The 25,774-nt window shown below is 58.7% G+C and overlaps 4 protein-coding genes across 4 annotated transcripts; 3 read left to right on the top strand and 1 right to left on the bottom strand.

Annotated features, from left to right (window-relative positions):
- Positions 1-755: 755 nt before the first annotated feature.
- Positions 756-2,515, top strand: LOC133264201 (zinc finger protein 668-like). The gene is made up of 2 exons (XM_061444136.1): positions 756-1,877; positions 2,222-2,515. The coding sequence occupies exons 1-2, from the start codon at positions 756-758 to the stop codon at positions 2,513-2,515; spliced, it is 1,416 nt and encodes a 471-aa protein (XP_061300120.1).
- A 917-nt stretch (positions 2,516-3,432) lies between these two features.
- Positions 3,433-8,372, top strand: MAPK7 (mitogen-activated protein kinase 7). Its single transcript, XM_061444137.1, has 7 exons — positions 3,433-3,517; positions 4,260-4,428; positions 5,042-5,207; positions 5,800-6,872; positions 7,248-7,669; positions 7,989-8,116; positions 8,201-8,372. Exons 2-7 carry the CDS (start codon positions 4,260-4,262, stop codon positions 8,346-8,348), a joined length of 2,106 nt encoding a protein of 701 aa, XP_061300121.1. The 5' UTR covers positions 3,433-3,517; the 3' UTR covers positions 8,349-8,372.
- Positions 8,373-9,990: 1,618 nt separating this feature from the next.
- LOC133264203 (syntaxin-1B) lies at positions 9,991-14,735 on the bottom strand. Its single transcript, XM_061444138.1, has 10 exons — positions 14,691-14,735; positions 12,662-12,736; positions 11,985-12,084; positions 11,686-11,760; positions 11,293-11,366; positions 11,082-11,190; positions 10,892-10,965; positions 10,621-10,758; positions 10,294-10,404; positions 9,991-10,195 (listed from the first exon to the last, which is right to left on the bottom strand). Exons 1-10 carry the CDS (start codon positions 14,718-14,720, stop codon positions 10,115-10,117), a joined length of 867 nt encoding a protein of 288 aa, XP_061300122.1. The 5' UTR covers positions 14,721-14,735; the 3' UTR covers positions 9,991-10,114.
- A 1,238-nt stretch (positions 14,736-15,973) lies between these two features.
- Positions 15,974-22,464, top strand: LOC133264204 (syntaxin-4-like). Its single transcript, XM_061444139.1, has 10 exons — positions 15,974-16,054; positions 16,991-17,074; positions 17,156-17,255; positions 18,107-18,181; positions 19,055-19,125; positions 19,356-19,464; positions 19,956-20,032; positions 21,130-21,255; positions 22,187-22,297; positions 22,371-22,464. Exons 1-10 carry the CDS (start codon positions 16,025-16,027, stop codon positions 22,452-22,454), a joined length of 867 nt encoding a protein of 288 aa, XP_061300123.1. The 5' UTR covers positions 15,974-16,024; the 3' UTR covers positions 22,455-22,464.
- The last annotated feature ends 3,310 nt before the right edge of the window (positions 22,465-25,774 follow it).

The following is a 25,774-nucleotide window of genomic DNA, read 5'->3' as shown; positions in this document are numbered from 1 at the left end:
GACCATGACGTTGGCACCCATAGGGGCACCCAGCGCCTCACCCGCAGCAGCACCCGTCCCCCCAGGCCCCGAGGTGCCACCACCCCGTCCCGAAGCACCAGGTCCAGAGGTCCCAATGGTGCCAGCACCATAGCCAGGGCCGCGGGCACCGGCACCGTGGGCGCAGCCATGGGTGCCCCCGTCAGCACCATGGACAGGGACAGGGGCGCCACCACCCGGTCCCGGCGCACCGCCACAGGTCCCATAGGCGCTCCCATAGGTGCCACCACCACCCCTATGGACCCCGTGGAACCTTCTGGAGACGCCACCACGAGCGCTGCCGATGCCCCCATGGGCCCTACGGATGTATCCGGAGGTGCCGCCAGCTCCAGAGCGCGTAGGGGCACCTCCAAGGCATCAAGGGGGGCCTGCAGAACCCCTAAAGGTGCCCCTAAAGCACCCAGAGGCACCGATCCCACCCCTGTGGACCCCATCGACCCAACCGCGATCCCTATGGATGCATCTGGAGGTGCCGCCACCGTTGCGGATGCCCCTGAAGCACCCAAAGGCACCTCCAGAGCATCAAGAGGCGCCTCCAAAGCACCCAAAGGCACCAAACCCACCTCCGTAGACCCCCATTGACCTGACCGAAGACGCCCCCATGAGCCCTATGGATGCATCTGGAGGTGCCGCCGCCGTTGTGGGTGCCCCTTGCAGCACCCAAAGGCACCTCCAAAGCAGCAAGAGGCGCCTCCAAAGCGCCCAGAACCACCCCTATGGACCCCGTCGACCCAACCGCAATCCCCGTGGATGCCTCTGGAGATGCCGCCACCATCGCGGATGCCCTCGCAGGACCCAAAGGCACCCCCAGAGCATCGAGAGGCCCCAAACCACCCCTACGGCCCCCGTCGACCCAACCACGCTCCCCATGGAAGCCCCCGGAGACGCCGCCTCCATCGCAGATGCCCCCGGGGCCCCAACCCCTCCTCTCGGTCCCCCGCGCGCGCCGCCCGGCGCCGCCGTTCCCGTGCCCCTCCTGCCCCAAGGCCTACGGCTCCCAGTCCAAGCTCGCCATCCACCAGCGCGCCCACACGGGCGAGCGCCCCTTCGCCTGCCCCGACTGCCCCAAGGCCTTCGCCGACCCCTCGGTGTTCCGCAAGCACCGGCGCGGCCACGCGGGGCTGCGGCCCCACGGCTGCCCCCTGTGCCCCAAGGCCTACGCCGAGCGCAAGGACCTGCGCAACCACCAGCGCGTGCACACCGGGGAGCGCCCCTTCCTCTGCCCCCACTGCGGGAAGAGCTTCGGCCGCGCCTCGTCGCTCGCCTGCCACCAGCGCATCCACGCGCCCCACAAGCCCTACGGCTGCCGCGAGTGCGGCAAGGCCTTCACGCAGCTCTCGTCCTACCAGAGCCACCGCCGCGTGCACACCGGGGAGCGCCCCTTCCTCTGCCCCCCAGTGCGGCCGCACCTTCGCCGACCCCTCCAGCTACCGGCGGCACCAGCGCGGGCACAGCGGGCTCAAGCCCTACGGGTGCCACGAGTGCGGCAAAGCCTTCCGGCAGCCCGCGGACCTGGCCCTGCACCGCCGCACCCACACCGGCGACCGGCCCCACAAGTGCGCCGACTGCGGGAAGGGCTTCGTGGCCTCCTGGGACCTCAAGGGCACCGGCTCAGCCACAGCGGCGACCGGCCCCACAAGTGCGGCGAGTGCGGGAAGGGCTTCGGGGAGCGGGGGCGCTGGGCAAGCACCGCAGGACCCACTCCGGGGAGCGGCCCCACAAGTGTGGGGAGTGCGGGAAGGGCTTCGGGGGGTCTCGGCGCTCCGGAAGCACGAGAGGGACGCACGGCAAGGGCGCTGAGGGCGGCCATGGGGCGGCAGCGGTGGGGGGCAATGTGGGTGAGCCATGCATAGGGGTCAGTGTGGGCCCCATGGATGGGGGCAATGTGGGCGCCATGGATGGACTCAACGTGGGCACCATCCATAGGGTCACTGTGGCCACCATGGACGGGGCTCAATATGGCTGCAATGGATGGGGGCAATGTGGCCGCCATCCATAGGGTCAATATGGCCACCAAAGATGGGGTCCGTAGAGATGCTGGAGGGGGGGCCAGTATGGCCGCCACGGGTGGACTCAATACGGGAGGAGGGGCCCATATAGGTACTGGAGCGGGGGTCAGTGTGGCCGCCATGGATGGTGGGGGCCATACAGCCCCTGGGTCCGGACCCTATATGGGGCCCAGTGCGGGGTCATTGTGGCGCCTGGTGCTGGGGCCAATATGGCCGCCCCCATTGGGGTTCAACCAGGCGCCAACATGGCCGCCCCCACCGTGGCGGCCGCCATACTGGATGCCAAGATGGCGGCCCCCGAGCCGGGCCCCTTCGCCTGCCCGCTGTGCCCCCGGCGCTTCCGGGCCAGGGCGGGCTGCGGAAGCACCAATGGCGGCACGGCCCCGAGCAGGCCCCGCCCCCCGGCCGCCTTAACCCCGCCCCCTGCGCTGCCATTGGCCCGCTCTCTGTGCGTCCGTGGGAAATAAACCGACCAATCAGAGCTGCGCCTGTGCCGCCCTTTTATTGAGGCCACGCCCCTCTTTGCCCCCCATTGCCCCCACTGCCCCCCATTATACCCCATTACCCTCTATTGCCCCCATTGCTCCTCTATTGCCCCCCATTGACCCCCACTGCCCCCCATAATACCCCAATTACCCTCTATTGCCCCCCACAGCCCCATTACCCTCTACTGCCCCCCACTGCTCCCCCATTATACCCCCATTACCCTCTCTTGCCCCCCCATTGTACCCCACTGCCCTCCATTATACCCCCATTACACTCTATTGGACCCCCATTGTACCCCACTGCCCCCCATTATACCCCCATTACCCTCTATTGGACCCCCATTGTACCCCACTGCCCCCCATTATACCCCCATTACCCTCTATTGGACCCCCATTGTACCCCACTGCCCCCCATTATACCCCCATTACCCTCTATTGCCCCCCCATTGTACCCCACTGCCCCCCATTATACCCCCATTACCCTCTATTGCCCCCCCATTGTACCCCACTGCCCCCCATTATACCCCCATTACCCTCTATTGCCCCCCCATTGTACCCCACTGCCCCCCATTATACCCCCATTACCCTCTATTGCCCGTATTCTACCCCCATAGCACCCCATTGCCCTCCAGTACCCTCTATTGCCCCCCCATTGCACCCTTATTGCCCCCCACTACCCTATAGTGCCCCCCATTGCCCCCCCATTGCACTTGGGGGTCCCAGACCCATTGGCTGCCCCTAACACCACCTATAGGGCGCACTTGGGGGTCCGGGCCCCCCCATCCCCTCCATTAACCCCACTTATGGGTCCGGACCGTCCCCATTCACCCCCTAAGGCGCCTAAACCCCGCCCTCTGTGACGTCACCGCCCTTCATTCATCCCCTCCCACCCTGCGCTCCCATTGGCCGCCGGCCGTGATATCAGCGGAGGGGGCGTGGCCGCGCGGGGCGCGCCATTTCCGGGCTCCATTGAGCAGAGGGGCGGTGAGTGCCGATTGGGGGGGGGAAGTCGGAGGTCCCGGTGCCCCCATTGCCATGGCAACGGCCCCATCGCTATGGGGCAGGGATGGGGGGAGTCGTGTGTGGCTGGGTCTGTGGGGCAGAGGGAGCACGGGGTGGGGGGGTGCGGGGATTGGAGATGTGGGGCTCAGACCCATTGATGGGGAGGGAACGGATAAGTGGGGCCTTTATGTGTGGGTCTGAGGCTGTGGGGGTCCCGGCTGTGGTGGTCCATGGGGTATGTGGGGCTCAAACCTTTGGTTTCCCATGTATGTGAGTCTGAGGCATTGTAGGTCCTATATAGGTGGGTCTGAGTCCATGTATGCCCCATATGTAGGGGTCTGAGCCCACGCAGGTCTCATATATGTTGATCTAAGTCCATGTGTGCCCCATATATGTGAATCCCAGACCCTCGGATCCCCATATATGTGGGTCTGTGACCTTGTGGGTCACATCTATATGGGTCTGAGCCCATGTAGGACCCATATATATGGGTCTGAGCTCATGTAGGGCCCATAGCTATGGGTTCGAGCCCATGTAGGCCCTATATATATGGGTCTGAGCCCATGTACGTCCCATATATATGGGTCCGAGCTCATGTAGGCCCTATATCTATGGGTCTGAGTCCACATAGGCCCCATGTAGGGCCCATATCTATGGGTCTGAGCCCATGGAGGTCCCGTCTGTGTGGCCCTGACCCATTTTGCCCCACACGTGTGGGTCGCAGATGGCGGAGGCCGAACCTGGGGGGCGCTGTGGGGCCGGGGGGGGCCTGGCCCTGCTCAATGCGCGGGCGCTCGATGTCACCTTCGAGGTGGGGGACGAGTATGACGTCATCGAGACCATTGGCACCGGCGCCTATGGCGTCGTCAGCTCCGCGCGGCGCCGCGACACCGGTGAGGGCGCCATTGAGTGCCATCGGGTGCCACTGGGTGCCATTAAGTGCTATTGGGTGCTATTGGGGTCCATTGGGTGCCACTGGTGGGGGGGTCCGTTGGGTGTCATTGGGTGCCATGGGGGGTGGTTCCATTGGGTGCAATTGGGTGCCATTGGATGCTCTTGGGTGCCGTTGGGGGCGTCCATTGGTTGCCATTCCAGGGGTCCATTGGGGGGATCCATTGGGTGCCATTGGAGGTGCTCCATTGGGTGCTATTGGTGGGGGTCCATTGGGTGCCATTGGGGGGGTCCATTGGGTGCCATTGGGTGCCATTGATGGGGGTCCATTGAGTACCATTGGGGGGGTCCATTGGGTGCCATTGGGGGGAGTCCATTGGGTGCCATTGGGGGGATCCATTGGGTGCCATTGGGGGGAGTCCATTGGGTACCATTGGGGGGGGGTCCATTGAGTGCCATTGGGGGGATCCATTGGGTGCCATTGGGCGGAATCCATTGGGTGCCATTGGGTGCCATTGGTGGGGGTCCATTGGGTACCATTAGGGGGGATCCATTGGGTGTCGTTGGGGGGAGTCCATTGGGTGCCATTGGTGATGCCCACCCATGGGCCGCCAGGCCAGCAAGTGGCCATCAAGAAGATCCCGAATGCCTTCGACGTGGTGACCAACGCCAAGCGGACCCTGCGGGAGCTGAAGATCCTGAAGCACTTCAAGCACGACAACATCATCGGCATCAAGGACATCCTGAAACCCACCGTGCCCTACGGCGAGTTCCGCTCCGTGTGCGTCCCCCCACGGCCACCGCCCCGAGCCCCAGGGACCCTCCTGTGGGGCAGGAGGACTGGGGGTTGGAGCCCCATTGGGGTGGTGACCCCATAGAGATAGGCCAAACCCCTTCTAGACCCTGTTATGGGTCAGGAGGAGACATGGGATGGAGCCCCATTGGGTTGGTGACCCCATAGCACCATCTCAGACCCTTTCTAGACCCTATTATGGGTCAGGAGAAGACATGGGATGGAGTACCATTGGGTTGGTGACCCCATAGGGACATCCCAAACCCCTTCTAGACCCTATTACGGGTCAGGAAGAGACATGGGCTGGAGCCCCATTGGATTGGTGACTCCATAGGGACATCCCAAACAGCTTCTAGACCCTCCTGTGTGTCAGGAGGAGACATGGGATGGAGCCCCATTGGGTTGGTGACCCCATAGCACCATCTCAGACCCTTTCTAGACCCTATTATGGGTCAGGAGGACACATGGGATGGAGCCCCATTGGGTTGAAGACCCCGTAGCACCATCTCCACCCCCTTCTAGACCCTATTATGGGTGAGGCTGACCCACGGCACCACCCCTCCTGCCCCCCCCCCTTTAGCTACGTCGTGCTGGACCTGATGGAATCCGACCTCCACCAGATCATCCACTCCTCCCAACCCTTGACCCTGGAACACGTCCGCTACTTCCTCTACCAGCTCCTCCGCGGCCTCAAGTACATCCACTCGGCCAACGTCCTGCACCGGGACCTCAAGCCCAGCAACCTCTTGGTCAACGAGAACTGCGAGCTCAAGATCGGCGACTTCGGCATGGCCCGAGGGCTCGGCGCCGACCCGCGCCATGCCAAGGCCTTCCTCACCGAGTACGTGGCCACGCGCTGGTACCGGGCGCCGGAGCTGCTGCTGTCCCTGCACCGCTACACCCGCGCCATCGACATGTGGTCCGTGGGCTGCATCTTCGCCGAGATGCTCGGCAGGCGCCAGCTCTTCCCGGGCCGCAATTACATCCATCAGCTCCAGCTCATCATGGCCGTGCTGGGGACGCCGCCGCCCGCCGTGATGGGGGCCATCGGCGCCGAACGGGTGCGGGCGTACATCCAGAGCCTCCCCCCGCGCCCGGCCGTGCCGTGGGAGTCCCTGTTCGGCGATGCCGACGCCGAGGCCTTGGCGCTGTTGGGGAGGATGCTGAGGTTTGACCCACGGGATAGGGTTGGGGTGGGGGAGGCGCTGAGGCACCCGTTCCTGGCCAAGTATCACGATCCTGAGGACGAGCCCGAGTGCGTCCCGGCCTTTGACTTCGCCTTCGAGCGCCGGGCACTCACCAAGGAGGACATCAAGGCGGCCATCGTGGCCGAGATTGAGGACTTTCACGCACGCCGGGATGGGATCCGGCGCCACATCTCCTTGGCGCCAACCAATGGGGTCGGTGGAGCTGTCAACAATGGTGGTGGTCCTGTGGGTGACTCCAATGGAGCGCCCAATGGCCCCGCGTGGTCTTGTGCCGATGTGGACATGGTGAGCCCTGGGCCTGATGGGCCAGTGGAGTCACCGCTGCAGGTGAAGGCGGAGCCTGGCGCCCCTGCAGCGCCAAAGAGGGATGGAGCCATCTCTGATGACACCAAAGCTGCCCTCAAGGCTGCGCTGCTCAAGTCGGCCATGAGGAACAAGAGTAAAGGTGAGTGGGTGGGATGAGTTGGTTGGCTTGGGTTGGGCTGGGTTGTGTTGGTTGGGTTGGGCTGGGTTCGTTGGGTTGGGTTGGGCTGGGTTGGTTGGGTTGGTTGGGTTGGCTGGGTTGGTTGGGTGGGTTGGGTTAGTTGGGTTGGGCTGGGTTGGTTGGGTTGGCTGGGTTGGTTGGGTGGGGTGGGTTGCGTTGGTTGGGCTGCGGTGGGTTGCGTTGGGTGGTATGGGTTGGGTTGTGTTGTTTGTGTTGGGCTGGGTTGGTTGCATTGTGTTAGTTGGGTTGGGTTGGCTGCTATTGGCTGCCATCTCCCTGTGCTCAGCTTACCCTCTGATCCCCCCCACTTCCCCCCCATCCCTATCCCCATCCCAGACCCCCCCTGCGCAGCACCGGAGCCCCCAGAGGGCCGGCGCCCGGTGACGGCGGCCGAGCGGCAGCGGGAACGGGAGGAGAAGCGACGCCGGCGCCAGGAGCGGGCCAAGGAGCGGGAGAAGAAGCAGCGGGAGCGGGAACGCCGCGAGCCCCAAGGCCGTGGGGATGGGCTCCAAGGCCTGGTCCTCACTGACGACGACCGGCACCTCCTGGAACGCTGGACCAAGATGCGGGATGGGGCCCTCCCCCGGCCGCCCCCTGCCCCACAACCCCCAGTGCCACCACCTCCTCTCTGCCCCCCAGCTTGTGGGGCACCCCCAGAGGCTTGGCCGGGGGCTGAGGTGTGGCCTGAAGCCGCTGTTGGAGCTGTGGTGCCTGACCCTGATGTGGCTACTGTGACACAGCAGCTCTCCAAGTCACAGGTGTGGGGCTGCTGGAGTCATCTTGGGTTGAGTTTGGTTGGGTGGGGTTGAGTTGTGGTGAGTTGGGTGGGGTTGAGTTGGGTTGGTTTGGTTTGGATTGGGTTGGGTTGAGTTGTGTTGGGTTGAGTTAGGTTGGGTTGGTTTGGATTGGATTGGGTTGAGTTGGGTTGGGTTGGTTTGGGTTGGGTTGGGTTGAGTTGGGTTGAGTTAGGTTGGGTTGAGTTGGGTTGAGTTGACTTGGTTTGGGTTGGGTTGATGGCTGCTCAGTACAGGTGGGCTGACCCACTCCTTGTGTGTCATCACTGCACCCTCCCCACAGGTGGAGGACCTGCTGCCCCCCGTCTTCTCGGTGACTCCTAAGGGCAGTGGCGCCGGTTATGGGGTGGGCTTCGACCTGGAGGAGTTCCTCAGCCAATCGTTGGACATGGTTGGAGACCCCAAGGAGAGGTAAGAGGAGATTGACTTGAATTCACCAGCTGACCAATGGGGTGGCGGCCTCGGCACTGAGGCCCCGCCCCCTTTGCCCCCCAGCCAAGGAGATTCAGCGCCACTCTCGGCCTCGCTGCTCGCTGATTGGCTGGAGGTTCATCGCCTCAGCCCCGCCGCCCTCGAGAGCCTCCAGCGTGACCTCCAGCTCGGCTCCCCCATGGTCCTTAGTGACGACCTCCCGGACCCATAACCAGGGGGGGTGGGGACACCCCATTGGCTCTGTCCCCTTTGGCCCCACCCTCTTTTGACTCTGACCAATTACATTTGTAAGGAAACCGAGCCCCTGCCTTGTCCAATGGGATCTGGGCTCCTTGAGGACCTATGGGGAGCCCTATGGGGCCATATGGGCTTTAGGGGGTCATACGGACTCTATGTAGAGTAGTGGGAGACTCTGTGGACCTAGAGGGGCTATAGGGAGCCCTATGGGGCTATATGGGCTCTATGGGTTGGTGGGAGACTCTATGGACTTTTAGGGGCTTTAGGGTGTCTACAGGAGTCTGTGGGGCTATAGGGGCCCCTATAGGAGCTATGGGAACCCACGGAGCAGGAAGGAGACGGAGGCGACTGCGTTTGTGACATGGGTTTTGTAGCAAATACATCACAGACCACGAGGGACACACAGAGCGGGGGGGGCAGCGCGGGGAGGCTGGGAGCACCTATGGGTTGAGGGGGACACAGAGGGGTCCTTGATGCGGTCATTGGGTGCTTGGTTGGGTCATTGAGGGAGTTATTGAGTCATTGATGACGTCATTGAGGGCTTGGGTGGGTCACTGATGATGTGATTGGGTTGTTGGTTGGGTTATTGATGATGTCATTGAGCCGTTGATGTCACTGAGTTGTTGGTTGGGTCATTGAGGGGGTCACTGGGTCATTGATGGTGTCATCGGGTCATTCATGATGTTACTGGGTTGGTTGGGTCATTGATGATGTCATCGAGTCAGTGGTTGGGTCATTGAGGGGGTTGTTGGGTCGTTGATGATATCATTGGGTGAATGATGATGTCCTTGGGTCATTGGTTGTGTCACTGAGGGGTTCATTGGGTCATTGACTGCATGGTTGCATGGTCAACGGGTGGTTGGATGGTCAACGGGTGGTTGGATGATCAATGGGTGGTTGGATGGTCAACGGGTGGTTGGATGATCAATGGGTGGTTGGATGGTCAATGGGTGGTTGGATGATCAATGGGTGGTTGGATGGTCAACGGGTGGTTGGATGATCAATGGGTGGTTGGATGGTCAGTGGTGGTTGGATGGTCAATGAGTGGTTGGGTGCTCAGTGAGGTTGTTGGATGGTCGATGGGTGGTTGGATGGTTGATGGGTGGGTCAGTTGGGTCACCAACTGGTTGCTCAGGCAGGCAATGGGTTAGCGAACTGCTGGGATATGTGCTCATCAGCTGGGTCAATGGGTGGTGGCGTCACCATTGACCATGAGATGGGTCAACCCAACCCAACCCATCCCTTAAGGTCAACCCGACCCATAACCCCCACTCTGGGACCCCCTATTGAGTGAACCTGCCCCATGGCCCTTCCCTATGCTCAACCCAACCCATGGCCCTTCCCTATGGTCAACCCAACCCAAGACCTCTCCCTGTGGTCAACTGAAGACTTCTCCCTATGGTCAGCCCACCCCGTGGTCCTTCCCTATGGTCAACCCAGCCCATGACCCTCCTTGGGCATCACCCCCATTGACCCCTCTACCCCCACCTTGAGGCCACCTCCTGTCCCCCGAGTGTGCGTCCCCCTTCCCCCCAAGCGCATGGATGGAGGCTCATGGCAAGGGGGTGGAGCCAAGGAGCAAAGGGGAGGAGCCAAACAGCCAATGGACGCCATGATTGGATGGGCGGAGCCCAAGGAACCGCTGCGATTGGTTGGCTCCAGGAATCACTGTCTCTTCATTAAGTCTCATGAATGGAGGAGGAGATGGAGGAGATGATGGAGGGGGGGTTCATGGGGGCCCTACAAGCCCAAGGTGCCCCCAATGGAAGAGGCCAAGACCACCCCCAGCACCACGCAGCAGATGATGATCATGATCTTCTTCTACTCGAGGAGACAGGAGAGAAGGAGAAGGTTATGGGGACACCCCCAGTGTCCACCCCAGTGTCCCCAGTGGCCACCTGAGGGCCCCAAGCTCTCACCCTTCGGGCCTTGCTCTGGTACTTGACAGCTTTCTTGGTGTCCGACACGGCCCGTTCCACGTAGTCCACCGAGTGCTCCACGTTGTACTCGATGCGGTCGATCATCTCGCCCTTGGGGAGGAGGAACCGGCCCTTGAGACTTGGGATGGGTACAAGGGGAGTTCCTGGTGGTCCCCATGGCTTCAGATGGGGTCTAGATGGGTCTAAGGCTGGTTCTAGGTGGTCTCAGTGGCTTTGGATGTGGTCTAGATGGGTCTAAGGGGAATTCTTACGGTCTCAATGGCTTTGGGTTGTGTCCATATGGGTCTAAGGGGGGTTCAACCATACCTGGCTCTCCACCAGCATGGCCATGTCCACAAACATATCGTGCAGCTCCCGGATGCTGGTTTCCAGCTTGATGATCTCGTTGTGTCGCGTCTCGATCTCGTTCAGGGCCTGTTTGGTCATCTGCGAGTCCATCTTGATCTGCACAGAGACAGTGAGGGCATCCCATGGGGCTCCTCAGCCTCCAGCCCTGCCCATGGGTCTCCTGGTGGCTTCTATGTGCCCCAAGGACCCCTTGATGGCTTCGAGCTGCCCCATAGCGTCCCCAACCTACGTCATCGGTGAAGATGGCCAACTTCCCGCTCTCCAGCATGTCCTCCAGCTCTTCATTGGTGGTGGTGCGGCCGGCTGTGGGCACAAGAGGTGACAGTTGGGTGATGGGAATCTCTTTGGTCCCCCCCATCCCACGCCATGGTGGCTGCTGTCCATGCTCCCCCCATCCCCCCCCATAGAGCGGGACCTACTGATCTCGAGCTGGCGCTGGATGCGGTCCTTGCAGCGGTCGCGGTACTTGGACTGGGTGGCGTTGTACTCGGTCATCACCTCCACGAACTTGCGGGACAAGGTGGAGTGCTGGGGGGGGGCAGCAGGAGGACACGTGTGGATGGAGGACACGTGTGGATGGAGGTGGCCACAAAGAGCAGGAGAAGGGCAACGGGAAGGGGAAGGGGGTACCTGGGTCTTGCGGATGCGGAGGTCGGCCGAGGAGCGGTTGAGACCTTCCTCCTGCTCAATGCTCTGCTCAATGGCTGTGGGGTACAAAGGGGTGAGCAATGGGGGGCTTTGTGGTGGAGCTTCTGGCTTATGGGTGCCTGCAGTCGTGGTTATTGGGGGTTCTCTGTCATATATGGGCTCCATGCATGGTGGTTGTCCATCACATATAGCTTCCATGCATGGTGGACCTCCATCACGCAACCCACGGGGGCCAACCCAAGGGGGCCAACCCAAGGGGGTCAACCCAAGGAGCTCAACCTAAGGAGGCCAACCCAAGCGGGTCAACCCAAGGAGCTCAACCCAAGGGGGCCAACCCAAGGAGCTCAACCCAAGGGGGTCAACCCAACTGGTTACCTTTCAACTTGGAGCGCACTTTGTTCGCCGTCTTCTTGATGTCAGCCGTGAGGTCCTCGAGCTCCTGCTTCGTCTCTGGGGGAACACAGGTACAGGTCTCTATGGGTCTCTAGGGTCTCTAGGGTCTCTATGGGTCTCTATGGGTCTCTAGATGCACCTGGTGTCCCTCCATCCCATCACTCCCCATGTCCCCATGGATGTCCCCATTGCCCCATTACCCCGTTTACCCCCATGGCCCTGGACCCCACCATTGCCCCCATTGCCCCATATCCCCCCATTGCCCCCCATGTCCCGCTCACTCTCATCAGGGTTGGGGGCGGCCAGGATGGCGCTGTGCTGCTTCTTCACCTGCTCCACGTCCTCCGAGAGCTTCTCGATGCAGCCCCGGATCTCCTCCACCTGTGAGACATGGGATATGGGGCAGGGATATGGGGTATGGGGCAGGGATATGGGGTATGGGGCAGGGATATGGGGTATGGGGATGTCTCTATGGGTGCTGTAGGGGCTCTATGACTGCTGTAGGGTTGTCTTTGGGTGACATAAGGTGCTACGGATGTCTATACACTGTTGCAGGACTATCTAGGGTGCTTTAGGGAACTATGGGGCAATTGTGGGTGTCACAGTGGGGTGCTATAGGGCTCTATAAGGCACTATGGATCTCTATGGGTGTTTATGGATCTCTGTGTGACGCTGTGGGTCTCTATGGGTCTTTATAGGGTCTCTATGTGTCCCTATGGGTCGTTATAGGGTCTCTATGCATCTCTATAGGTCCCTGTGTGTCTGTATATGTCACTATAGGGTTTCTGTGGGGTCTCTGTGTGTCCCTATGGGTCTCTATGGGTCACTATAGGATCTCTGTAGGGTCTCTATATGCCCCCGTGTGTCCCTATGGATTGCTATGGGGTCTCTGTGGGTCCCTATAGGTCTCTCTGGGGTCTCTGTGGTCCCTATGGGTCGCTATGGGGCAGCCCCACACCTGCTCAAAGAACTCGTCCATGAAGTGGTCTCGGTCCACGTGGACGACCTCGTCCTCATCGTCGCTGTCCTTCGCCTGCAGGGGGCGCTCTCTGCATCAGGGGGGCGTGGCCAGCGCTGACCACACCCCTCCCACCCTCATTGATGCCCCATTGGCTGTCTCCCCCCCGCATCCAGGCTCATTTGCATACATTGAAAGCTATTGGCTGCCTGCCCTAGAGCGCAGCGCTGTGATTGGCTGCGGGCTGGGGGGGGTGAGTCATCCGCATGGCCTGATCCTCCCTCACCTGATTGGCTGCGTGGCTCCGGCTCATTTGCATAGCCCCACCCCTGCACCACTGCCCCCCCTCATGCCATTGGCTCCCGCCAGGAATCATTTGCATAAAGCCAGCCCCCCAGCCCCCCACAGCACCCCACTGCACCCACTGCAGACCCCAGCATCCCACTACAGCCAATGACCCCCAGAGCACCCTATGGCAGCCTGTAGCGCACAAAGCACCCCATAGCCCATAGCCCCCATAGCCCCCACTGCAACCCATAACTGCCGTAGCACCCTATAGCACCCTGTAACCCTCATTGCACCCCATAGCTCCCACAGAAGCCCACAGCAGCCTGCAGCACCCCATACATCCTATAGCCCCCATAGCACCCCACAGCACCCATTACAGCCCCCAGCATCCCATTGCACCCCATAGCACACACAGCATCCTATGGCACCCATAGCCCGCATAGCATCCCTATATCCCTCCAGCATCCCAAAGCACCGTATAGCACCCAGAACAACCCATGGCACCCCATAGCACGCAAAGCATCCCATAGCATCCTTATAGCCCTACAGCACCCCATAGCACCCCACAGCACCCCACTGCATCCACTGCAGCCCCCCGTCCTCATTGCACCCGTAGCATCCCATAGCACCCCATAGCCTCCATAGCACCCCATATCCTCCCATAGCACCCCATATCCTCCCATAGCGCCTATAGCACCACATAGCCCCCACAGTAGCCCACAGCATCACACAGCACCCACTGCAAACCCCCAGTCCCCATTGCACCCACAGCCCCGACAGCATCCCCCAGGATCCCATACAGCACTCTATATGCCCCCATAACCCCCACAGCATCCCATAGCTCCCTATATCCCCACATAAAACCCCATATACCCCATAATCCTTATTTCCCCTCAATAGCCCCATAACCCTCTCTATCCCCCACAGCACCATAGCCCCCTATACCCTCTATATCTCCCCTAGCACCCCTAGCCCCATAGCTACCAATACCTCGTATGTCCCCCATAGACTCCTATACCTCTTATACCCCCTATATTCCCCCAAAGCCCCATACCCTCCTATAACCTCTATATCCCCCATAGCCCCACAGCATCCCATAGCCCCCTATTCCCTCTATATCCCCTGTAGCATCCCATAGTCCCCTATATCCCCTATACCCCCCTAGCGCCCTATACCCTCTATTCTCCCCATAGCCCCCTATATCCCCCATAGCCCCTATATCCCTCATAGCCCCCTATACCCCCACAGCCCCCTATATCCCCCATAGCCCCATAGCCCCCTATAGCCCCCATAGTCCCCTATACCCCCCACAGCCCCCTATATCCCCCATAGCCCCATAGCCCCCTATAGCCCCCATAGTCCCCTATACCCCCCACAGCCCCCTATATCACCCATAGCCCCCTATAGCCTCCATAGCCCCCTATACTCCCCACAGTCTCCTATATCCCCCATAGCCCCTTATATCCCCTATAGCCCCCTAGCCCCCTATAGCCCCCATAGCCCCCTATATCCCCCATAGCCCCATAGCCCCCTATAGCCCCCACAGCCCCCTATATCACCCATAACCCCATAGTCCCCTATAGCCCCCATAGCCCCACAGTCTCCTATATCCCCCATAGCCCCTTATATCCCCCATAGCCCCTTATATCCCCTATAGCCCCATAGCCCCCTATACCCCCCACAGCCCCATAGCCCCCTACAGCCCCTATGTCCCCCATAGCCCCCCCCGTCCCCCTCTCACGCTGCGGAGCTCCTGGGTCCGGTCCTTCATGGCGAGGGGGGGGGTTGGGGGGGGGGGGTTGGGGGGGAGGGGGGAGGGGCCGGACGCGGCGCGTGCTGCTGGGGGGGGGGGGGGGGGGAAGGGAGGGGGAGGTGGGGGGAGGGGCTGCGGCTGCGGCTGAGGCTGGGGGGGGGAGGGGGGCTGCGGAGAAGGGGGCGGGGCCTTGGGGGGGATGGACCAATGGGAGCAGGGGAAAGGGGGCCCCAGAGCCCAATATAGCCCCATAGCGTGATGCCAGCGCCCGTTATTGGGGTCCCCAGATCCCATTTCTGGGGTCTCACATCCCATATTGTGATCCCAGATCCCACTTTGGGCGTCCCAGATCCCATTTGTGGGTCTCACATCCTATTTTTTGGGTCACACATTCCATTTTTTGGGTCTCACATCCTATTTCGGGGGTCCCAGATCCCATTTTTTTGCTCCCAGATCCCATTTTTTGGCTCCCAGGTTCCATTTTTTGGGTCCCACATCCCATTTTTGGCTCCCAGGTCCCATTCTGGGGTCCCAGACCCCATTTTTGGCTCCCAGATCCCATTTTGGGGTTCCCAGATCCCATTTTTGGCTCCCACATCCCATTTCTGGGGTCCCAGATCCCATTTTTTGGCTCCCAGATCCCATTTTGGGGCTCCCAGATCCATTTCTGGGGTCCCAGACCCCATTTTTTGGCTCCCAGATCCCATTTTGGGATCCCACATCCCACTTTTGGGTCCCAGATCCCATTTTTTTGGCTCCCAGATCCCATTTTGGGGCTCCCAGATCCCATTTTTGGAGTCCCAGATCCCATTTTTTGGCTCCCAGATCCCATTTTGGGATCCCACATCCCACTTTTGGGTCCTAGATCCCATTTTTTTGGGTCCCAGATCCCATTTCTGGGGTCCTAGATCCCATTTTTGGATCCCAGATCCCATTTTGGGATCCCAGATCCCATTTCTGGTGTTTTAAATCCCATTTCTCTGGTCCCAGATCCCATTTTTGGATCCCAGATCCCATTTTGGGATCCAACATCCCACTTTTGGGTCCCAGATCCCATTTTTTGGGTCCCAGATCCCATTTTTGGATCCCAGATCCCTTTTTGGGGATCCCACATCCCATATCCTGGTCCTAATGCTCCCCGCCCTCCCCCTTTAGAGGACACCCCCCCCCCCCCCCCCCCCCCCCCCCCCCGGCTCCTCTCTATGGTTCGGCGACCGCCAGGGCCAGAGCGTCCTCCCCCACTTCCGCCTCCAAGGCCCCGGCGCAGGCGCAGAGCGGCTGCCGGCACTTCCGCATCCGGCCGGGGGAGGAAGGGCGCCGCCATGCGGGACAGGACGCGGGAGCTCCGCCAGGTAGGGGGGGAGCGACCCCGAAAGGACCCAAAAGGACCCAAAGTGGACCAAAAATGGGGCTCAAGGACCCCAGTACGGACACACTGAATCCACTGTGGCCCCATGGACACCCATGTAGCCTCATGCACCCCACTGTGTCCCCATGGACCCCCATATGGCCCCATGGACCCCCATATGGCCTCGTTGAGCCCCATATGGCCCTATGGACCCCTGTATGGCCTCGTTGAGCCCCATATGGCCCTATGGACCCCTGTATGGCCTCGTTGAACCCCATATGGCCCTATGGACCCCTGTATGGACCCATGGACCGCAATATGGCCCCTTATGTGTCCTTATAGACTGCAGTACACACCCATTGACCCCTATAGACCCCTTACAGACCCCTATAGACCCCTTACAGACTCCTTACAGAGCCCTATACACCCCTTATAGACCCCTTACAGATCCCTATAGACCCCTTACAGAACCCTATAGACCCCTTATAGACCCCTGCAGACCCCTTACAGACCCCTATAGCCCCCTTACAGACCCCTACAGACCCCTTACAGACCCCTACAGAAGCCTTACAGACCCCTACAGACCCCTTACAAACCCATATAGACCCCTTATAGACCTCTACAGACTCCTTACAGACCCCTTATAGACCCCTACAGACCCATTGACCCATATAGAGCCCTTACAGACCCCTATAGATCCCTTACAGACCCCTATAGACCCCTTACAGACCCCTATAGACCCCTTATAGACCCCTTATAGACCCCTTACAGACCCCTATAGACCCCTTATAGACCCCTTACAGACCCCTTATAGACCCCTATAGACCCCTTACAGACCCCTATAGACCCCTTACAGACCCCTACAGACTCCTTATAGACCCATTACAGACCCCTATAGACCCCTCACAGACCCCTACAGACCCCTGTATGTCACCCACAGGCCTACGGCAGCAGCTCGGAGGAGGACGAGGAGGCCGACGATGGGGCCAAAGTGGCTTTAATGAGGCTGAACCCACTCCTGCAGGTGAGTGCCCCCTTGACACGCCATTTACACGCCATTTACACGCCCTTACCGTGTCCTTGGCGTGTCCTTGGTGTGTTGCAGGCGGGGCGGGTGCGGGCGGCGCTGCGGGCGCTGGAGCTGAAGCTGGAGGCGCTGGAGCTGCTGCAGGAGGCGGTGCTGGGCAGCCCCCTGCCCCCCGAGGGTGTGTATGGGGCTATAGGGGGCTATAGAGGGGCTATAGGGGGGCTATGGGGGTCTACAGTGGGCCATGGGGGGGCTATAGAGAGGCTATAGGGGTCTACAGTGGGCCATAGGGGGGCTATAGAGGGGCTATAGGGGGGCTATGGGGGGCTATAGTGGGCCATAGGGGGGCTATAGTGGGCTACAGGGGGCTAGAGAGGGCTAGAGTGGGGCTGCAGGGGGCTATAGGTGTCTATAGGGGAGCTATAGGGGGGCTATAGGGGTCTATAGTGGGCTATAGGGGTGCTATAGGGGTCTATAGTGGGCCATAGGGGGGCTATAGGCATCTATAGTGGTCTATAGGGGGGCTATAGGTTTCTATAGTGGGCGATAGGGGTCTATAGTAGGCTATAGGGGAGCTTTAGGGGTGCTGTAGGGGTCTATAGTGGGCTATAGGAGGTCTATAGCAGGGATATGGGGGTCTATCATGAGCTATAGGGAGGATAAAAGGGGGTTGTGGGGGATAGGGGGGTTGTGGAGGGTTATGGGGGGGCTATGGGGGGCTATAGCAGGGTTATGGGTGGCTATAAGGGGGCTATGGGGGACTAGGTGGTGTTGAGGGGGCCTATAGGTGGATTATGGGGGTATGGGGTGCTATAGCACAGTTAGGGAGGGCTATGGGAGGATTATGGGGAGCTATACGTGGTTATGGGGGGATGTAGAGTGGTTATAGTAGGGTATAGTGGCATTATAGGGAGCTATAGGGAGGATATAAGGTGGTTATGGGGGCCTATAGGGAGGTTATGGGGGGTTATGTGGGAGTATAGGGGTCTATAGGGGTCTGGGGGCTCCCACTGTGGTCTCTCCCCCCAGGGCAGCAGCGGGATCTGCAGCTCCACCGGGATGAGATCCAGAAACTGACGCAGGAGATCCGCTCCCGGCTGCAAGGTGGGACCCACAGCGCCCCATAGACACCCCATAGCGCCCCATAGACACCCCACAGTGCACCATAGACACCCCATAGACACCCCATAGTGCTCTATAGACACCCCATAGACTCCCCGTGGCACCCCATAGACACACCATAACACCCCGTAGACTCCCCATAGCACTCCATAGACACCCCATAATGCCCCATAGACACCCCATAGTGCCCCATAGACACCACACAGCACCCCATAGACACCCCATAGTGCTCTATAGACACCCCATAGAACCCCATAGACTCCCCATGGCACTCCATAGACACCCCATAGCGCCCCATAGACACCCCACAGTGCACCATAGACACCCCATAGACACCCCATAGTGCTCTATAGACACCCCATAGCACCCCATAGACTCCCTGTGGCACCCCATAGACACACCATAACACCCTGTAGACTCCCCATAGCACTCCATAGACACCCCACAGTGCCCCATAGACACCCCATAGTGTCCCATAGACACCACACAGCGCCCCATAGACACGCCATAGTGCTCTATAGACACCCCATAGCACCCAATAGACTCCCCATAGCACTCCATAGATGCCCCATAGTGCCCCATGGACACCCCACAGTGCCGTATAGACACTCCATAGCACCCCGTAGACACCCCATAGCACCCCGTAGACACCCCATAGACACCCCATAGCACTCCATAGACACCCCGTAGTGCTCTATAGACACCCCATAGCACCCCATTGACACCCCATAGTGCTCCATAGACTCCCCATAGCGCACCATAGACATCCCATAGTGCTTCATAGCACCCCATGGACACCCCATAGTGCCCCATAGACACCCCATAGCACCCCATATCTTTGGGGTGCCCCCACAGCGCTGGAGCCAGCGAAGGAGGAGGAGGGCGAGCACAGGAACAGCATCAGGGCCCGGGTGAAGCGCACCCAGGTAAGGGGGGGGTTGGGTCCCCAGAAGCGTTTTTGGGGTCCCAAAGGTGTTTTTGGGGTCCGCAGAGGCGTTTTTGGGGTCCCAAAGGTGTTTTGGGGTCCCCAGAGGCATTTTTGGGGTCCCAAAGGTGTTTTTGGGCTCCCCGACTCTGTTTTCGGGGTCCCCGATGGGTTCTGGGGTCCCCATGAACTGTTTTGGGGGTCGTGTCGTTTCCCCCCCCCCCCCCCCAGCATGCGGCGCTGACTCAGCAGTTCCTGGCGCTCACCGGGCGCTGCCACGCGGCTCAGGCCTGGTTCCGGCAGCGGCGCCTCGAGAGGGTTCAGCGTCAGCTGCACGTGGGTGAGAGCAGGAATGGGAATGGGATGGGACAGGGAGGGGACTGGGATGGACTGGGATGGACTGGGATGGAATGGGATGGACTGGGATGGACTGGGAGGGGACTGGGATGGAATGGGATGGACTGGGAGGGCACTGGGATGGATTGGGATGGACTGGGAGGGGACTGGGATGGAATGGGATGGAATGGGATGGAATAGGGGGCACTGGGATGGACTGGGATGGAATGGGATGGAATAGGGGGCACTGGGATGGACTGGGATGGAATGGGAGGGGACTGGGATGGAATGGGATGGACTGGGAGGGGACTGGGATGGAATGGGATGGACTGGGAGGGCACTGGGATGGATTGGGATGGACTGGGAGGGCACTGGGATGCATTGGGATGGACTGGGAGGGCACTGGGATGCATTAGGATGGACTGGGAGGGCACTGGGATGCATTGGGATGGACTGGGATGGCACTGGGATGCACTGGGATCCACTGGGATGCAGCCGGCAGCGCCCCGGTCACAGAGGAGGAGCTGGAGCAGATCCTGGAGTCGGGGCATAGCGAGATCTTCATCAGCAACGTGAGGCGGCACCCATGGGTGCCATGGTGGCGGTCACTGGGTGTCAGTGGTGATCAGTGGGAGCCATGGTGGCGGTCAATGGGTGCCAATGATGATCAATGGGTGCCAGTGGTGATCAAAGGGTGCTAGTGGCAGTCAATGGGTGCCAATGGTGATCAGTGGGTGCCAATGGCAGTCAGTGGGTGCCAATGGCAGTCAATGGGTGCCAATGGCAGTCAATGGGTGCCAGTGGTGATCAGTGGGTGCCAATGGCAGTCAGTGGGTGCCAATGGTGATCAGTGGGTGCCAGTGGTGATCAATGGGTACCAATGGTGATCAGTGGGTGCCAATGGCAGTCAATGGGTGCCAATGGTGATCAGTGGGTGCCAATGGCAGTCAATGGGTGCCAATGGTGATCAGTGGGTGCCAGTGGCAGTCAATGGGTGCCAATGGTGATCGGTGGGTGCCAATGGCAGTCAGTGGGTGCCAGTGGTGATCAGTGGGTGCCAATGGCAGTCAATGGGTGCCAATGGTGATCAGTGGGTGCCAATGCCAGTCAGTGGGTGCCAGTGGTGATCAGTGGGTGCCAGTGGTGATCAATGGGTACCAATGGTGATCAGTGGGTGCCAATGGCAGTCAATGGGTGCCAGTGGTGATCAGTGGGTGCCAATGGCAGTCAGTGGGTGCCAATGGTGATCAGTGGGTGCCAATGGCAGTCAGTGGGTGCCAATGGTGATCGGTGGGTGCCAATGGCAGTCAATGGGTGCCAATGGTGATCGGTGGGTGCCAATGGCAGTCAATGGGTGCCAATGGTGATCGGTGGGTGCCAATGGCAGTCAATGGGTGCCAATGGTGATCAGTGGGTGCCAATGCCAGTCAGTGGGTGCCAATGGTGATCAGTGGGTGCCAGTGGTGATCAATGGGTACCAATGGTGATCAGTGGGTGCCAATGGCAGTCAATGGGTGCCAATGGTGATCAGTGGGTGCCAATGGCAGTCAGTGGGTGCCAATGGTGATCGGTGGGTGCCAATGGCAGTCAATGGGTGCCAATGGTGATCGGTGGGTGCCAATGGCAGTCAATGGGTGCCAATGGTGATCAGTCGCACCCGTGGGTGCAGGTTCCGGGCGCGTCGCGGGCGCTGCAGGAGGTGGGGCTGCGGCACCGGGAGCTGCAGCGCCTGGAGCGGGGCCTCCGGGACCTGGGGGAGCTCTTCACCGTGCTGGGCACCAGCCTGGAGCAGCAGGTGGGGCAATGGGGACAATGGGGGCAATGGGGTGGTCAGGGCACGCTGGGTTATACTGGTCTGGATTGGTTCGTATGGATTTGTTACTGGTCCATATGTGCCCATACTGGGTTTTACTGGTTTACTACTGCATTACACTGCTCTGTATAGGTCCATGCTGCTTATTACTGCTGTATGCTGGTCCACATTGGACCGTAGTGCCTTACTGCTGCTCTGTGTTGGTCCATATTGGTTTATTACTGCATTATACTGGGCTGTTATTGCCTTATTACTGGTCCATATTACCCCATACTGGGTAATTACTGCATTATAGTGATTTATGACTGGATTATACTGGTCCATACCTGTCCATGCTGCTCTGTACCGGTCCGTACCTGTCCATACTGCTCTGTACTGATCCGTACCTGTCCATACTGCTCTGTACTGGTCCATACCTGTCCATACTGCTCTGTACTGGTCTGTACCTGTCCATAGTGCTCTGTACTGGTCTGTACCTGTCCATACTGCTCTGTACTGGTCTGTACCTGTCCATACTGCTCTGTACTGGTCCGTACCTGTCCATAGTGCTCTGTACTGGTCTGTACCTGTCCATAGTGCTCTGTACTGGTCTGTACCTGTCCATACTGCTCTGTACTGGTCTGTACCTGTCCATACTGCTCTGTACTGGTCTGTACCTGTCCATAGTGCTCTGTACTGGTCTGTACCTGTCCATACTGCTCTGTACTGGTCTGTACCTGTCCATAGTGCTCTGTACTGATCCGTACCGGTCCATACTGCTCTGTACCGGTCCGTACCTGTCCATAGTGCTCTGTACCGGTCCGTACCTGTCCATACTGCTCTGTACTGGTCCGTACCTGTCCATACTGCTCTGTACTGGTCCGTACCTGTCCATACTGCTCTGTACTGGTCCATACTGGTCCCTATGGCGCAGGGGGAGCTGCTGGACCGCATCGAGCACCACATCCAGGACTCCGGCTCCCGCCTGGACAAGGGCACCCGGCACTTGGAGGCAGCGACACGGAGCCAGCAGGGGGCACGAAAGGTCAGGCCCCACCCCTTAGCCCCCTCACCCCCCCCCCCCCCAATCCCATGTGACCCCCCCCATCCTCCAATAGAAGAAGCTGCTGGTGGCCGGGTGCGTGGTCATCACTGGAGTCATCGTCGCCGTCATCATCGCAGTCACCGTGGCAACCGGGTAGGCCACACCCCCTTTGGGACCGAAGCTCTGCCTCCTGTGCTCCCATTGGCCTCTGGATGTGGCTGAAGCTCCACCCCTGCGCTCCCATTGGCTGGTGGGACCTGGTTGACCAAATAAAGTGGTTTTTGCTCAAAAGAGTGGTGGGAAGTTGTGGTGGTGGGGATCCAATGTGTGACCCCCACATCCCATAATATCCTAAATTGCATAACCCATAACACTATACCCCATACCCAATATCACATAATATACGCCATGTCACATCCCATATTCCATACCCCATACCCCACATCCCATAATACCCCATTCTCCCCTGCTCTGCTGTACGCACAGCCAATGTGGGGACATGGGGGGCTATGGGGCACCCATGGGAGGAATGGGAGGGGCTCTGCTGCAGGCAGGGAGCTCTGCTGTCCCCATATGCCCCCTAATCCCCCAATAGACCCCCATGTAGGGCAATGGGGGGCGGCACTTAGGGGGGACTGGAGGTAGTGGGGGGGTAATAGGGAGTTTACTGGCTCTGTCCGCTGGGTTGGGCAGATCTGAGCTGGTCTGAATGGGGCTGGACTGGACTGAATTGGAGTAAGTTTTGCTGGGCTGGGCTGAACTGGGCTTGAAGTGGCTGATCAGGTGTAGGCTGAGCTAAACAGGGCTGAACTGTGCTAAACTGGGCCTAATGGGGCTCAGCTCGTCTGGGCTGAGCTGGAGTGGGCTGGGCTGTAAACTGGGCTGAACTGGGTTAAATTGGGCTGGGACAAGCTGGACTGGGCTAAACTGGGCTGGACTAAACTGTGCTATGTTGGGCTGGGATGGGCTAAAGTGGGCTGAAGTGTACTGTGCTGGGCTGCGTTGTGCTAAAGTGGGCTGGACTGGTCTAAACTGCTGGACTGGGCTAAACTGGGCTGGACTGGCCTAAATTGGGCTTTACAGTGCTAAACTGATCTGGATAGATGTGAATTGGGCTAAACTAGGCTGAATTGGGCTAAACTGCTGGGCTGGGCTGAAGTGGGCTAAAGTGGGCTCAACGGGGCTAAGGTGTGCTGGAGTGGTCTGAATTGGGCTAAACCCTGCTGAACTGTGCTAAATTGGTCTGGACAGGTCTGAATTGGGCTAAACTGGGCTGAGTGGTCTAGGCTGGGCTGGGCTAAACTGGGCTGAACTGGGCTGGGCTAAATTGATCTGAACAGGGCTAAACTGGTCTGAATTGGGCTAAAGTGGGCTGGGCTAAACTGGAATGGACTGTGCTAAAGTTGGCTGCGCTGGGCTAAAGTGGGCTAAACGGGCTGGGCTGAACTGGGGTGAAGTGTCTGAAGTGAGATAAAGTGGGCTGGACTGGTGTGCACTGGGCTAAAGTGGGCTGGGTTAAACTGGAGTAGACTGGGCTAAACTGGTCCAGACTGTGCTGTGTTGGGCTATATTGGTCTGAACTGGGCTAAACCAGACGTGACTGTGCTAAACCTGCCTTAACTGGGCTAATCTGTTCTGAACTGAGTTAGGCCTGTCTGAAGTGGGCTAAAGTGGGCTGGAGTGGTCTGAACTGGGACAAACTTGTCTGAACTGGGCTAAACTGGTTTGGGGTAGGCTAAACTGGTCTGAACTGTGCTAAACGGTGCTGTGCTAAACTGGGTAAGCTACCCATGTAAACTCATGCTGCAAAGTAACCCCTGCCTTCCCCCCAGCCCCATGCTACACTTCAAACCCCTTCCTGCCCTCCTGACCTTGTCTCTCACCCTCCAGTCCCAAGCAGCAATCCTTCTACTTAACTTCCATAGTGCCATGGGTCTCAAGCTGCCCTAGATGCTCAGAACACCCACATCAAAGTCTGGGGCCCCTGCCACAGCTGCCAAGTTCCTCTGTATAACCTGCAACAAACAAAGGAACCAAGAGGAACACCCTGTGCTGGCCATCATCATCACCACCACCCCACCCACCAATACTGGCCCAGTCTGCAACAGCCCTCTTCCTCCTTCAAAGCTCCTCAACATTATATTTTCCTGTTCCAATCCCATAGCAGAGTCCAACACTGAGCCTCTCCTTCTCTCCAGGTCCTAGGAGTGCAATAGAGACAAATGACCACAATGCTTGGAAAAAGTGACCTCAGCAAGTGCCATTTCTCTCTCCTGTCACTTCACTACTCACCCACTAAACTTGAAAGGTTTTCCATCCCTTTATTCTAACGTGTACACCCCTTGGAAAACACTAACAAGAAGTAAAAATACAGTTTTAGGAAAATGGCAAAACCCTGAAATAAGTTGTTACTTGGGTGTTCCAAGCATGGCTCACCTTGGCTAAATAACCTGAATGTCTTTTTTCACTTAAAGTGTGAGAGCAAGTCTGAGCCAGGGAGTCTGTGCTAGCCTCAATGTATGATTTGTGTGGATGTGTGAGTCAGTGAATGCCAGGTTGGGCCCAAGTCTGAGCTGGAGTGTCTGTGCAGTTTAAATACATGAGACTGAACCAGTCTGTGTGGAAGCAAACCCATGTGAGTCTGAGCCCCAGAACCTGAGACAGAAAAACCCTGTGTGGTCTGAAACCAAATATAATTCAGAGCCTAACTGCATAAAGGTGAAGCTGTGCAGTCTGTGAGTTCTGAATGTAAATCTAAGGCAGCAAAAGAAGGCCAAAAAGGTAAAGCCAGAAACCAAAAGAGCCAGCTGTACCTTGTCAGGCTGTATTTACCCCAGCTGCTGGTTTGACCCACCCCTGAGCCAGGGCTGTGAGGGAGGGGCTGTGGGTAGGGCCTGGGGTATATAAGGCACAGCTTCCAACCAAGGAGCTTCTATTGGGTTTGGCTCTCTTGAAGGTAAGGTGTTTGGGGGTTTTGTGGATTTAATGCTTTGTGCTTTGTTTCTGCTTTTGTTTTTTGAGTTCTTTGAAATGATTTTTTCTGGGCTAAATATTTTAAGCTACCTTAGTGTTTATGTGTGCATGTACCAGTAAACTCTTTTGTGCTGTGGTTTTCTTTGAGGTGCTATTGTTATTGGTGGTTTTGAGCTAAGCAGATTTTTTTGGTTGCTCTCAGGCACAGAAGTTATGGCAAGGTTTGTTTTTGTTCTCATTCCTTCTCTTTTGTCTCTGTTTGTTTTTGCATATGATGGTCATGGTTGTGGTTACTGAATGTATATACTAGTTATATGACTAGGAGATTTTTCAAGGGTGCCTTTGGGTCTGGGCTCTTATAAAATCTAACTTCAATGCTTAGGTTTAAAGAAGACCAAAGCAGAACATTAATGTTGTTTTGGGATGTAGAAGCTGTTAAAGAACTGGTGATTTTTGGCAGGGAAAGGTTTAAGAATGGTTTTTAGCTTGTTTATTTCTCACTTT

Source organism: Pezoporus flaviventris, unplaced genomic scaffold (assembly GCF_033815535.1).
Source record: "Pezoporus flaviventris isolate CSIRO_AGI_PZ_B2104156 unplaced genomic scaffold, CSIRO_AGI_Pfla_v1 ptg000711l, whole genome shotgun sequence".
In the NCBI taxonomy this organism is placed as follows: domain Eukaryota; kingdom Metazoa; phylum Chordata; class Aves; order Psittaciformes; family Psittacidae; genus Pezoporus; species Pezoporus flaviventris.
Note: the sequence above shows the minus strand (reverse complement) of the source record. Positions and strands in the feature narration are given on the sequence as shown.